General features: G+C 39.4%; 1 protein-coding gene and 1 non-coding gene across 5 annotated transcripts in view; both read right to left on the bottom strand.

The window, feature by feature from the left end:
• Positions 1-4800: 4800 nt before the first annotated feature.
• Positions 4801-4871, bottom strand: trnaq-uug (transfer RNA glutamine (anticodon UUG)). The gene has a single exon. It is a non-coding gene; the product is annotated as a tRNA-Gln (tRNA).
• Positions 4872-7771: 2900 nt separating this feature from the next.
• Positions 7772-15112, bottom strand: part of dlc1 (DLC1 Rho GTPase activating protein) — a 75868-nt gene continuing 68527 nt past the window's right edge. For all 4 annotated transcript variants that reach the window (XM_011475294.4, XM_078943408.1, XM_020703198.3 and 1 more), the window contains 7 exons: positions 13593-13800; positions 13060-13276; positions 12525-12639; positions 11389-11592; positions 10575-10792; positions 9477-9650; positions 7772-9379 (listed from right to left, as the gene is read on the bottom strand). In XM_011475294.4, the coding sequence (XP_011473596.3) occupies positions 9280-9379; positions 9477-9650; positions 10575-10792; positions 11389-11592; positions 12525-12639; positions 13060-13276; positions 13593-13800 (1236 nt within the window). In that variant the 3' untranslated portion in view covers positions 7772-9279. The remainder of the gene's footprint in view (positions 9380-9476; positions 9651-10574; positions 10793-11388; positions 11593-12524; positions 12640-13059; positions 13277-13592; positions 13801-15112) is intronic.

Below are 15112 nucleotides of genomic sequence, written 5' to 3'. Positions count from 1 at the left end.
AATGTATCAAGACTTGAAATATTAAAATATATGTGTAATGTGTCTAAATAAAATTAGTTTAACTCCAGTAATTGACAAAAAAAAATATGGTACTTTGTCACAGAGTTAACATTTTCAAATATGTGTTGATTTCTACCTAACTTTACTTCAAGATAATTAAAAATTTTCTTTTAGCTTTAGATTTCTGATCATTTAAAATTATACACTGTGGGAATTGCTGATTTTTACTTTTAACTTTATTTAATTTGAACTTAATCCACATTAAGCAATGTTATTGTGTAATACCCCCATCTAGTGTGAAGAAAGCATAACCACACACACACACACACACACACCCACACACACCCACACACACACACAGGGCAACTACCGACATCACCAAGAAAACTTGATGAAAGAGGATACAATAGCCTCATTAGCTTCTTCCACAAGTCAAACACCTCCCCGGAAGAATGTATATTTGAACAAATGTTCAAATTTATCTATCAAGGTTGCTTTTCAAAACTGGAAAATTCCTGTTTAATTCAGTCTTTCTGTAAGAAAAAAATCCTAAATGTCCGTTTAACCCTTGTGCTATCCTATGACTCCACCCTTACATTGATGTGTTATCCCTACCATGACAAAGGTGGATAAAGGTGAAGAGGATTTCATGTAATTCATGGAAACCAGTGAAGATCACAAATCATTGAAGAAAAAAGGTTCAGCGCACTGTCTAGTGGGGTCTAGATGACCCCAATCCCAATGGTAAAGTGCCTAGGATAGCACAAGGGTTAACAAGTTTTTTCTCAGTTCAAGTTTCTTCAGCTGGTTGGCATCTTTAAGTGATTGAATCTTCAATCTCTGTACAATATTTGCGTCTGTTTTAAACTTAGACTTTGTGGTTGAATTTTTGTGCATGCACAGACTGATTTGGTAGCCGTCACAGATCGGATAGAGACGGCATGAAGGGGCTGCTCGCTCATAGCACTAGCTAAGTTATAAGCCCAAAGCTAAAAGTTAACAAAAGCCAAACAAAAAGATGTGTTTGGACAGTTTCTTTGGGGAGAAAAAAAGTCAATGAGGAAACTGAGGAAGACCCTTCAAGTTTAAAGAAACATAAAGCTGCAGTTTACAGACAAAACCTGGAGTTTTCCTCGACGTATGGATCTATGGGCAGTTGTTTCCACTGACCAACTTGCTCTGCATAATATGCATCAACTGACTCTTGAATGTTTCAGATAAAAATAATAAAGCTGCAGACACGATAGATTCATGTTTAAATTTAAAAAATACCAGTTTTCTAAAGGTTGTGTCGTTTTTTCTTTAATTATCCATCACATCTTAAAAGTTAGTCGCGGCAAAAATTATCGTCCTCTTGTTAGCATCCACTTTGACATTAAAGGAAAAACAGTCTGAGTTGAAACCAGCTGTTAATATTTCTTAGAGAAAGAAGATTCAGAGAATGAAGATTCAATCAAATAAAGTTGCCGACCTGCTCATGATGTTTCTGAACGACACGTGGATGTGGAGAGCAGTTTTCCAAAAATAAAACTTCCTTCGTGATCAGAAAATAAAAAGCCGGAAAAACAAAGTTAGCATAAGAATTTTTTCCCCTTCTGCACCCCGACCCACGACCCTTGGACTGGGGCCCAGCACTGGTTCACGACACCCGATTGAATGAGAAAAGGCAGCACATTGAAAAACGAGTTGAGCACACCCAAAACATCAAAAACGGCCCAAAAAAATCAAAAAGGGATGCGGAAGGGCCCCCCAAATATGTCCATGACGAGATGAGAGTGAGAATGTGTTGGTTGCAACGACGGCAAAACCATTTAAAACATTAGTTTTCCATCGAGTTTGGATACTTGCCCGGGTCTGGGTCTGCATGACCCAGCATCTCGGTCTGGATCCAGACCACAGTCCACAAGTTAGCGACCCCTGCTTTTCACAGATCAGTTTTCCTGGTCCCTTTGCTGAAAAACAGCCCCATAGCATGATGTTTCCACCTCCATGCTTTACAGTAGGCATGGTGTTCTTTGGATGCAACTCAGCATTCTTTCTCCTCCAAACACGATGAATAGAGTTCTTACCAAAAAGTTCTATTTTGGTTTAATCTGAACAAAGGACATTCTCCCAATCCTCTTCTGGATCATCCAAATGCTCTCTAGCAAACTTTAGACGAGCCTGTGCAGGGTTTGAGTCCCTGGTGGCGTAGTGTGTTACTGATGGTAGCCTTTGTCACTTTGGTCCCAGCTCTCTGCAGGTCATTCACTAGGTCCCCCCATGGAGTTCTGGGATTTTTGTTCACCGTTCTTGTGATCATTTTGACCCCATGGGGTGAGATAGGGATGGCCCGTTTGACACAGCGCTTCGGCGCGCGGTTCACCTTCATGAAACAGAGCGTTTCAGCACAATGTTTCAGGGCGTGTGTCAACCAGTGCAGATCACGTGGTGGATGACGTATGACGCGCCAAATGCTTCGTTTAGTGGAACCACGGTTCAGATGTCACTTGCGTTTCGAACAGTTGGGCGCGCTATTCTCTAGAAATGCGAAATGAATCCTGAACGTTTCCCGACCACTTCCATTGTTTCCCCTGTATTGGTATCAGCGTCAGTTCATTGCACTTTACCATGGCTCCTAGTAAAAAGCGTTCGGTGGCTCAGGATGATTTCAACTCGGTTTTTCCTAATATAACAATACACTATGAACGTTGTGTAAAAAAAAAAAACACTGCAATGAATGTATAATGGCATGTCAGTATCTTGTGAATAGAGATAGCTCGGTGGAATAGTCAGTGGTACTTAAATCCAGAGGTCCTAGGTTTGAGTCTAGCACTATACATTTGTTTTTGCGTATATTTTTTTCTTCATGTGATGTGTATTTTGCTGTGTAAAGCACTTCTCACAGAAAACGTAACATGTTGTGTTGTTTCACATTTTTTTCATCATCATTTCCTCATTAAAGTGTTACAAGGAGCTTTGTTCAAATCAAATCAAATCAAATCAACCTTTATTTATATAGCACTTTTTCAACAACATATGTCACTCAAAGTGCTGTGCATGTTGAAACATATGTCGAAATACAACCAGTCCGCCACCAGATGCCGTTGTTCTGTGTGGTTTCGAAGCCCTGAATGAGTGGTTCATTTTTCCGGCACAATTACAAGAACCCCAATGAGGCTTCATGGGGCTTCTATTCCCATCCCTAGGGTGGGATCTTGCGGGGAGCCCCAGATGGTGGGAGATTATCAGTGGTCTTGTCTTGTATGTCTTCCATTTCTAACAATTTGGTTTGTGGTGACCTTAGACAACTCTTTGGTCTTGGCCACAGTGAAGTTTGGAGTGTGACTGTTTGAGGTTGTGGACAGGTGTCTTTTACATATAACCAGTTCAAACAGGTGCCATTAATCAAAATAACGAGTGGAGGACAGAGGATCCTCTTACTAATTAGTTAAAGTTCTGTGAGAGCCAGAAATCTTGCAGAGACATAAAAGACAACCGCAATTAATAATAAACACACCAAAACACTGGCTCTATGAAATATAACTGTCAGGAACTGGTGGTGGAGGACCCAAAAATGCAGGACAGGAATAGGCTTCACCACTGCTGTTTTAAAGGCAAACCTGTCTAAAGAAAGTAATTTAGCATATTGGAAAGTTCAAACTCAAAGAATTCATAAGATGTTTTTAATAGTGATATGGGGATTGGGTCAAAGAGACTGGTGGTTTAACTGGGGGGAAACTCGATCATGTGTCAGAGTATCAACAAGCTGTGACCAGCTTGTTTTATTTTATTTTTGTACATCTTTGCTTGTTCAATAAAAATCTCTTGTTATACAGTTTGTTTTTGTCCCCTTCCTCTGCTGTCACGTTTCATGGCTCTGATTCTTTCATTTCTCCACAGTGCTGTAGCTCTAGATTTACAGTTTTTGTTTTAAGTGGAGCCACAGCATCATTGGCTGTTCATAAGCATTCAAATTTTCGACCAAAAAGTCACATGATGCGGGTAAAATCTGAGCGGGAATTTAGTGTACAATATTGATAAAATCAGCTGCTACATCAGAAGGTATGTTTCGATTCCTCACAGTTCTCACTAGAACTTCCTGTCAAGTAAAACTGGAGATGGTGAAAACTATACCACAGAACTACAAGGGACATCAGTGAAGTGGTAAAAATCCAGAAAACACTGACAGGTCTCATGGAAAAAGAGATCCAGGAGCTAAAGGCTATCATTGAACAAAGGGATCTAAGGGTTCAACTCCTCGAGCAAAAGGTGGACGAAACTTTAACGTTAACTAAATTAAATACTTTTTTGGAAACATTTAAAGGAAATTTTAAAGTAATTGCACTGTCAGAGACATGGATAAATGAAGGGAAGGAGAATTATTGGAAATTTGAGTGGTTGGGGGGGGGGGGGTTTGCCCTTTATATTTACAACGGTTTAAAGTGGAAACCAGTAAAATGTATGACTTCTGCTATGGATGATTAATGGAAAGTGTTGCTGTGGAAACAGAGTAACACAAAAACAAAAATAAGATTGTTCGATGTGTATATATGAAACCAGGTTAAAAAATGTAAACATTTAGGGAAAATTTAGAAGATATGTTAAGTAATCTAAAGCAACAGAAACAATTAATGATCTGTGTAGACTTTAATATATATCTCATAAAGCTTGATTCACGTTTACAAACATGTGATTTTTGACACCAGAAAACTGCAGGCATGTTTGATGCTGTTTGCAGCATCCTATATGTTAGTTTGAGGCACTGGCTTTTTTAGATTCATGTAACTATGATGTGTGAGAAGAATAGGTTGGGTTTAAGGGTTCTACTGAGATTGAACTCAGACTACTGGATTCAAAGTCCAGAGTGCTAACCATTACACCATAGAACCTCACAAGGTTTAAAATTATTTTTGATAATAAAAACTGTAATGAATTGGAAACCAAGTCAAAGATCTAAAAAATAATGTGGGATATTTTTTTCACTAAAAGAGCATTTTTTTTCTTAAGAAATTATTTTTTCTTTGCTATAGGCCAGAAAAGAGAAGGTATGTTAAGGGGGTGTCTTTTATTTTTAATTTGAGGCACTGGATTGTTTAGATCCATGTCACAATGATGATTAAGGAGGGTTGGTTGGGTTTGAGGTGCTGGATTGCTCAGGGATGTCCAATTCCAGGCCTTGAGGACTGCTGTCCAACATGTTTTCCAACCTTCCTGGTATTGAGGCTCTTATTGGCTAAATACACCTGATCCATGTAAACTACTGCAGATATGGCAGGATTGCAGGAAAACCAGCAGCATGTTGGCCCTCAAGGCCTGGTTTTGATCCATGTAAGAATGATGTGAAAGGAGAGTAGGTTTCAATTTATTTATTTTCAATTTATTTGTTTAGAGGATAAGCCCCTTGAGATGTGTCATCTCGTTTTCAAGGGGGTCCTCAAAATACAACAAAACAAGCAAATAAATAACCGACAGATACAGCTGAGCAAGTTTTACATATATCAAAACAAGACGAAAAAGAACTTAAAATTTACAAGACAACAAACAGGCACACACACCCACACACACACACACAAACATAGGCATTTAATGCACCTACTAGTAATTAATTTAAGGTAAGGAAATAAGATAATACATAAAAGGCAGAAAAGAAATCAAATTAAATCAAAAACAGTTACATGAGTGTTGAAGATGAAACTAAACAGGCATTTCCCTTATTACTTAGCTATTTAAGTCATATTCTTTCTCTTTTTATTCTCCTTCTTCAAGTTATTGTTGTAATTCACCGACCTGGCACGAAAGCTGCCAAAGAAAATTCCAATGTACTTGTTTTTAACTCGTTTTTTTTAACAGAAAAATTACAATAAGCTCATTCCTTTCAGCAGTTTTAGATATCACCACTAGAAGGCAGTGTTGGTCCGTGTTACTCATTCCTCAGTTTGTACATCAGTAAGGTTAAGTTGTTTGCAGCATAATTGTTCTGTCCGTGTTAAACAATAACAAATAATAATAATAATAATAATAATAATTGAAAAAATGCTTTGATAAATTCAAATCGGTAAGCTGAAGAAAAGTAATGCATTCAATATGAGGGACTGAGGTCCAACAAACAAACAAACGAACAAACAAACAAACAAACAAGCAGAAAACTGATGTACAAGAAAAAACAAGTTTGTGAAAATTTCTTTTCCTTTTCCCATATCATCTCAAATTAATATATACAACCATCTAAGTCAGTTTTTTTTTAGCCCAGAAATTTCCATACAGAAATTTCTCTAAACTTATCAAGTCATATTGAGGAAATGACACACAGTAAACCATATCCACATTCCCATCCTTTTCCCATGTTGACTCCTGAAATAACTTTATCACAGAGATATATTAGTTCTGTTTCCACAACAGCACTGGGAATCTTCCATCACAGCATCCTGCTCCAAGCTAAGATATGCAGCTCATTCATTTATTATTTCTTGGCTCACTAACACAGCTGGTTTACACAAGTTAAAAAAGGCAGAATCATGTATTGTGTGCAGGAATGCAAATAAATACATAAATATGGTCGGACGTCTTCATTTGTTCTGAAAATTCTAAATAAAAATAACCATAAGAAAAAAAAAAATCAACCAAACCATTGAGAAATAGGCATTAGGTAAGAAACATGTGGCCCAATATCACCTTCTACACCTGTTTTTACTTTTTCTCTGCAACTGGGAGCAGCGTTTTGCGATGAATGCTTGGCAAGCACACTGGAGAACGTGCACATTCATATTCATTTATCATTGTGGGAAACCTTGTGCTCTGCATTCTCAAACATCAGTGCGGGAACGTAGCACTGCTGGCGACTCTTGGTTATCTGACCCTGTACAATCTCTCTGAGGTGTTTGGGGTGCTGGGGAAAAAAACACATACTCGAGTACATGGAAAAACACCCCAGTGCTTGGGGTTGTGTAAGCAAACATACATGAAGATAGGTGGGAAGTCTGAGAACATACTCTTGGAGATGTTTTGTTTTATTAAAGGAGTAAAGTGGAAAATGTAAAGATAAAAGAGTGCAAAAAACATTTGGCTCCACTTGTGTTTGATCCTTACAAAGCTCTAGATGATCTCTGCCTCTGCCCAAGTACTTCATGATGCTATCATAAAACAGATTTGTCTTTGCCAAGACCTATAAGTCATGTTAGAACCTGTTTTTGCTGTCACAGAACATGTTGGAAGTAAATCAGAACGTGTTCAAGGTTTGCAAAAAGTCTTCTGTTTGTTGAGGAGCAGTGCATTACAAAACAAGGGCAGCAAACCCCCAGACCCTGTTTTCCAGAAAAAAAGATGACAGCATGTCACTTTGTGACTTAGTGACTGAAAACATGAAGAGGCACATCAGAACCTGTTCAGATCCTTCAAAGCCCCCTTTTGTTTAAAACATGACAGCCCTCCTCCCCTTCTTTTCAGAATCCTTGCCTTGTCTCGACCAGGTCGGCTGAGGCACAGCAGAGCCGTCTGCTTTCTAATACCTTTGTATGAACCATATGGAGTGAGATCACCATCGTCCAGACCCCTCGGGGCCAATAACAGATCCACTGGTGTGGAATGGAGTCATGAGACACCGAAATACAGTCACAGGAAGAGAGATCTGCATTCAGATTAAATGAGAGCGGGTGTAATTACTTGAAACAAAGTTAATCATAAACAAGTGACAGTAGAAATTATGATGGATTAGAAAAGGAAAACAAAAATAGTGACAGACTTAACTTTCTTGCATGGTTCCTATATGCATAGCAAAAAGCACATAAAACAGTTAGTTTAATACATTTAATAGTGCATTTTGATTAACCTGTACAGAAATAATATTATTAAAAAAGATAAAACTTTTTGTAACACAGAGTTTTACGTATACAATACAATAAAATAAATGATATAAAAACAAAAACAAACATATATCTGAGGTATAAATATATTTGCTTTAAATTAACTGTCATTGTCATGCATTATTATTTGGCAGAGACACAGTTACAGCTAAAAACATTTACGATGTGAACAACGGTTTAGTGAATTTATGATACACGTAACATGAACAGACTGAAGCGCAACTGTTACAGCCAAAGAAATGTTTCAATCTTGGTTTAAAACACAGAATCTTTGCAGAATATTTGTCCTTCCTTTAAAAATCTACACATTCAATCTGCCCTCCTCTATACAGTAAAACCTGTAAAATCCCCACCTTTATAAAAGGACCTCTTTTTTCCTCAGGTTACCTTTCCGTGCAGAGAGAAATTAATGTTCAAAGTCAGATAATTGCGTCTTCTGTGCTTGTTTGATGTAAAAGCAATCATAACTTTTGCCCTTTCTTGTCTTTTTTCTTTTTACCTTTTTTAAGTAAAATAAATGTGCTGTGCTCTACAGGTATCAGTATCAATATCAAAAACTTTTCATCCTTTATTCATTTGGCCCTTTAAATGTCAACAGGATTTTCTTGTAGATTTCAAACTTTTAAGCATTTTGGCTTTGTATTTCAACGTTGAAACCCGATTTTCCTGATCAAAAGCAACCTCGATCAAACTATTGGATGAGGCATGGCTGAAAGAGATTTTTCCTTTTATTTGTCTTCCAGTCAATTATGTCCTTTCTTTGATCAGTCATTTCATTTTGGTGAACCAGCCACCAATACTCCTCTGCCTCCACACTGAAACACTAAAACCTTGTGTACTATAGGCCACCTGTCATCTCACGATATCCTGTTTATTGGCCTCACTCAGTCTGCAAACTACCAGCACATTCGCATCTTTCGACACCCATAGATTTGTCTATCAGCTCGCTATAATAACGTCTCCTTTTCTTCCTGTGCTTTGCTGTAACAGAGAAGGGGACGGAGGTAACACAAAGCGGACACCGACTGGCTCTACGCGACCAGAGCACACTACAGTATATGTACATATTATTCTGTTCCTGGGGGAACCACAACAACAACCCATACAATTTTATTTATTTATTTAGATATACGTTTTTGGCTTTTCCCATGTCCCTCCTTTCACTCCCACTTGAGATCCCCCTTGCTTCTCAGAAGCGATAACGCCGTTTTAAATTAAGTCGGAGGCAAAACATCCCGTGTCAGAAACATAACGTCCCGAGGCCCAGCTAGTTCTGTTAGTCCTCTTGGCAGTCCCAGTTTTAAAGGGAAAAGCAGTCTGTTTTGAAGAAAACAGTTCCTTTAATCCTGGTTTATGTTTATCAAAGGATCAAGAGACTTTCACTTCATCTGTATTTTGTTGAAACAAGGCATTCCAGTCAAAACGGCGTGCTGCTCTCTTATTTGTCCATGGGCACAGAGAAGGATTCCCGAATCCGTGCCACCTCAGCAGCACACAAGTGTCCATAAAGCTTATTGTACCACTCCGGGAAACGACCCCTGGAGAGAAGAAAGATTTGCATGTTTGATGAATAAATCAGTGACTCGAAGTGCACTGTAAGGCTAGTTTTATAAAATAGTGTAACATTATGCCCACCTGCAGTCAACTCTTGAAATGTGTGTAAGTCTCGATTTGTTGGCCCCGCAAGGCTCTATGAAGTAGCGTGATGTAAGGACGTTGGCCCGGACGCCTACCATCGGCGCCCCATCATGGTCCACAGATGAACTCACGAGTGCACACGCTCCCTTCGGCAGATCTGTCACCCAAGTCCTGGAGGACAACACAAAGGTTGGATAAAGTGTTATGCAATGTGCACAGAGGCGCATGCGATGCGTGCTCAAGAACGCGGAACCTGCACTTGAATGTGAATTTAGCATATGGTGTTCACACTGGACTGCCACTACCCAATACTAGCATTGGAAGAGGCTTGGTGCCAAATGATAAAGTGGTGCAAATCTCACAAATCTTGTTTCAGGCTTTTTCTTTCATAGCTCTATTTAGATATCTGAAAGACTTGGTGTCATAGAATTGAATTGGTTAATTCAAAAGGGGCCCCAGTCCACAATTTTTCAAAATAGAGATATTATATGTTCTATGGTCTTCAAGGGAAAAGCTATCTGATTATGTGCAAAAAAGTCCCAAGTCCGTTGTAATATATTGACTATGCTTTACATTTAAAATGCATTAAGTGTAAAATTCCTGGACTTGGGCCTCTCTTGCACTGGTTTTGCTTTATCCCATAGATGGCAGCACTAGTCATCCAATATGGCAGCGCCCCTGTTTAATTCAAGAAGGGCCCAAGTCCAGAGACTTTAGTTTGCTAGTCCTCTGAAATTATAAAATTATAGCATTTGTAAGCTATGAACTGGTGCTAAATCTGGGTAAAGTATTAATCATTTGGTGTAGCCTCCATTTAAGCTATGCAATTAAAATAATTTCCTGGAAAAACAAACCTCTTGGACTTGGGCCCCTTTTGGACTAACCGATTCAATTCCAGCTGGGCACAAACCGTAATTATTATAAACGGACTTAAAAACTTGAGTGAATGCGAGAGTTTTGAACGTGCATATATATGCGTTTACATAGACTTTCATTGTAAGTGGTCACATAACCATGTATTGGAAAGTAGCATTACATTGAACAACAATGTAAAATAGAAAGTAAAGACCAGGATGAGATGAGGAGAAGGTCTACCTGAGCACCACATGGTCTCTTGTGGGATGTGGAGCCATGGTGTTCCTGACGTACTGGTAGACTTCTGTCCGCTGATCAAGGGTTTCCACGACTCGGCTTTCAAGCAGATCCTCATCCCACTGGCCCTGCTCCCGCAGCACCCGAGTCAGAACCTCCTCAGGACTGGCATGAATTTCTACGGTCACTTTCCACTGCCGCAGTGGAAAACCGTCGTTAACCTAAGAAACAGAGCGCAAGGAGAATAATTTAAAGGCTTTATTAGTTAAAACTCTGTTTTTAAACTTTGTACAACCCCCAACCCAGATGTTGAGCCATTATTTTGCACAAGAGTCCAGAGTTGTTTCAAAACTTCCAGCTAGCCTTTATTCAAGTCTTCAGACTGATAGGAAGAACACACACTTTCACAAAGTAGGAAAAAAATAACTCAACCCACCACATTCACACACTAGAAAGAGGAGAAGATGGCCTGGGATAATGGTGTGGTTGTACTAGCGTGTGTCCATGTCAAGATGATATCATTCTGGGAGAGTGTCCAGAGCTGGGGGGGATGGGAATGAGAAGCCAATAGGCCAGGCCACTTTCACACAGATGTTTTTTCTGCACAGGAAACCCTAACTGCACTTTCCCATTCGCTATTTGGAAAATCAGGACTAGGGCGAGGCAAACACCAAAAGTAAAGACGGCAGGACGCGCAGGCTTCATGAATGTCATTGTGTTTGCACATCGCAGACAGATAAGCCGTTTTTTTTTCTCCCTGCTTTAAAAGTGACTACATTCTGTTTTTCCATTACTTTCATTTGCGGTGAATGATTACCTTCCTATAGGCCAGCTCGACGTGTTCTGGAGTGGAGCAGCTGTCGTAACCTCTAAACTTGTCTTTGGCCTCTTTCAGGAGAGTGTCTAAGCTTTCCTGCAGGATACTTCCTCGCTTGGCTTCACTTCCAAGCTCCTCCAATCGTTTTGGCAGAAGAGCCTGCTCCACATATGAGTTCCTGCAGCGGTTCATTTCTTCGGGGATCTGTGAGAGCGGAGGACACACAACGTCAAAACACAAAAAAAACACGACTTAACATTTTATGGCCTGTTGCTGGATGCTATTACCCACAAGGGTGAAGTAAGGGGTTTAATTTGACACATCTGGTTGAACTGTTGGAAAAAAAAATACCAGCAGCAGTGATTCATGCAGAAGTGGGACTCATTTATAGGAAATGTGAAAACCCCCAAAAACCTAACTATTTTTTGATTGAAACTTCAGAAAGCAGAATAAGCACTTCTGCTCTAAACATATTAATCCTCTCAGTTTACGGGCAGTTGCAAACTTGTTAAAGAATCTGTCATAGTTAAAATTTTAGGATTACAGTGTTTAATCCCTTTATTTGTACCTCTGATTCTGCAAAAAAGTAAGATTGAAAACTAACCAATAGCTTAAAAAAATCCCAAATGAAAACTTAGCTTTTCAATATTTCAAATGTTGTCCTTCTTTTTTAAACCTCTGTGACAAAAGAAAAATCTAATTAGACAAAGTCATTTCCTGGATAATTGAGTTTACTTGTGAGATATGACCATGACAGGAAGACAGGAAGTTTCTGTACAATTTAATAAAAGTTTGAATGATGTGACCATTTAGCATTTGCTGTGGCATGACATAGACTTACAGTCTTACATTCTTGATCATTATTTCTTCTAAATGACATAGTGACCCCAGCAAGAGGTTGGATATGACATTTAGTAAGCATGACTAAGCTGGAACACATGACTAAACCCCTACACACACACAACAAAACCCGAATCAGTTATGTAACTTGGATCATGTCTGCTTACAGGGGAAACAAAGGGAGACAGGTGGTACAGATGCTTCAAAAATGTCACCAAAACACTCAAAAAGACATCTGCAGCGAATATGTCAACCTCTGTGTTTTTGTCTGTGCTAGCTCTGTTCCATCCACTGACCCTGAAGAGTTTCCTGCACTCCTGGATCATGTGCGTCAGGCCATGGGTGGCAGCCAGGTTCTCATTCAGGTCCCTCTGATCAGGCTTCCCCAAAGTCTGCTTTCGGTTCATCACTCTGTATCCCAGATGAGGCAAAGCAAAAGGACATAGCAAGATTGATCACCAACATTTGTTATAATGCCCGAGCGCAACGGAAAAGCAAGGCGAGGTAAAAGGTCGAGAGTGGAAACAGAGGGTTAAACGGCATACAGTTTATGAGACCTCACACATTAGAGCCAAATGTGGAACAATGTGCTTTTAATTAGATTAAAATGTTTATGTAACTGCTCTGTTTCCTCTGTCTCTCCCTATTCCTTCCTCTCTTGCTCCAACTTTTCGTTTCCCTTTTTAAATCTGGGCCCTCCATCTACAATATCCTGTCCCTTCATAAGGACCCTTTCCTGTTTTCAAAACATATAGCATACAATCTGTTACATAACCCCAAACAACAGTGATTTAACAGGAACAGACAGGTGAACGAGGCGCAAGCACACACCTCGGTGAGGAGCTCTCCTTTCGCCGCAGCGTATTGAGATGGAAGAGTGATGGTGCCAGGCAAACAGCCAGGTTGGTGGGAGTCATTTGGTTCTCGGCGACGCTTGCCGTCACGTCGCTGAGCAGACACATCAGCGTCCTGAGCGCCTCTCGGTTCTCATCTGGTAGAAGCAGCACCGCAGCCCGAGTGGCTTGAAGACGGAGCTCTTTAGGCATGTCTGCGGGGGGAAAATAGCATTCCTCAAGGTACTTTTTTTAAATAACCAAAACCCTATTTTGATGCTATCGTTGATGAAAATTATGCTTAAATCTGGAAGGAGATTTAGTTAAGTTGCTATTCGTCTGCCAAAAATGAGCTCTAATGCAATATGCACTAACCCAAGTGTGTTATACAAGACTATCTGTTTCATTATAAGCAACGTGCACATGTGTGACTTGGCTTTAACTCAAAAAATGTGTTGGGGTTTTTTTTTAAGAAAAAAGGGACCAAATACATATATTCCCCTAAAAGTGTGATTTTGGTATTGCACTTACACTGATAGATCTGAAGAAAAGTTTCTGACAGTTTGCTCGTGAACAGCGGTTCTGGTAAGTCTCTAAAATACTGCTTTAACATGTCAGCAACATCATAAGCTGACTGGCCCTCGTAGTTGACTCCACACCCATCGGCGCCGCTCGCCTCGTTCATCTGACGAAGAGCCTGAATACGAGATTTAACTCCAGATTTCCTAAAAAGGCCCACCTGGAAGAGGAAGAAAGCAAATGAAAAATTATCATTACATGTTTCCTTATAGACTTTTGACACATTTCGCTGTTTAGCCTCAGTTTGAGTTATTTCTTTTCATCTGGAAACAGGTGTTGGCCATTGCACCAATAATTGCACACAATTCTGGGTAGGACTTTATGTTGGGCCTTTTAGGGCAGAAAAAAAGGTGACTACTTAAAAAGTGAAGAGTTTAAGTATTGTTCATTAACTAAAATTTGTTCAGAGGAATTTTTTCACGTTGAAAATAATACTATCAGGTTTTATTTTCTTCATATTTTGCACTTGGTTGTGATTTACAAATCCCTGCATGGTAGGATTCTCACCACGTCTCACCAGTTTTAACATACATTGAGATTAAGTGTGAAGAGAGAAGCTGTGTACGCACAGCATAAGTAGGAATCAAACTCTATCCAGCTCACTAATCCATCTTACGTAATGTCCAGTAAAAACAATCATGGATACAAGTGTGATTGACTGCAAATGTTCTAAAACTAAGAGCTTATGCAATCCAGCCACCTGAGGCAAAAAGATGTTTTAATCTTATCCAAAAAAACAAAGTGCGTCACTTGAGTCATTAGAGAGTATTTGTGTTTTTGAATGAAACCATGTTTTATGTGGTTAGACGGAAGGTGTTATCTTGAACTGTGGACTTTGAGTGTTAGACAGTTTCTTTGTTGGTTTTCTGATTGGAGTTGAAAGATTTTATATGAGTTTTTACAAGTGTATGTTCACCAGCACGCTCTCTATTGTTGGAGCTGCACTTGCACGAGCTATTTCAACAGCTAATACTGCACAGCATGGTTGAAGTCTATGCATCAACCGAGTAAGTAAAAGGAGTATGATTGATTCATTGTTTTTATACTGTATAATCCCATGAATCCAAAGTTGCAAGGTTGCTAAAGATAGTTTGGGGTGTCCTGCAGAAGTGTGAACTCAACATGATTTCTATACATACAGTTCAGTCTTTCCACCCTTGGCTCTTACTTTAAGAATTATGCTTCCAACATAAGTATGTATGTTCCATTGACTGTATGAAAACTGGACAGTGAGTGTGGCCTCACCCATGGAAAACATCTTACTTCTAGTTCCAACAAAATTAAGTCAATTCAGTTGCCAATTTTTCACGCAGACTATGCCATGTTGGAACCAGAAATCGTCAGTAGGCAGTAAGTTGGTCTGAGTCAACATTTCTATTGCTACAACCCTCAAAATTTAGGAGTGAGCTTGTTGGAAGTCCATAACCCTGCCATTTGAAAGCAAGCTGAAGAGAGTTTGTCTACCAAAACAC

This window comes from Oryzias latipes, assembly GCF_053564925.1.
Source record: "Oryzias latipes strain Hd-rR chromosome 1 unlocalized genomic scaffold, Olatipes_Hd-rR_3.1 chr1_Y".
In the NCBI taxonomy this organism is placed as follows: domain Eukaryota; kingdom Metazoa; phylum Chordata; class Actinopteri; order Beloniformes; family Adrianichthyidae; genus Oryzias; species Oryzias latipes.
Note: the sequence above shows the minus strand (reverse complement) of the source record. Positions and strands in the feature narration are given on the sequence as shown.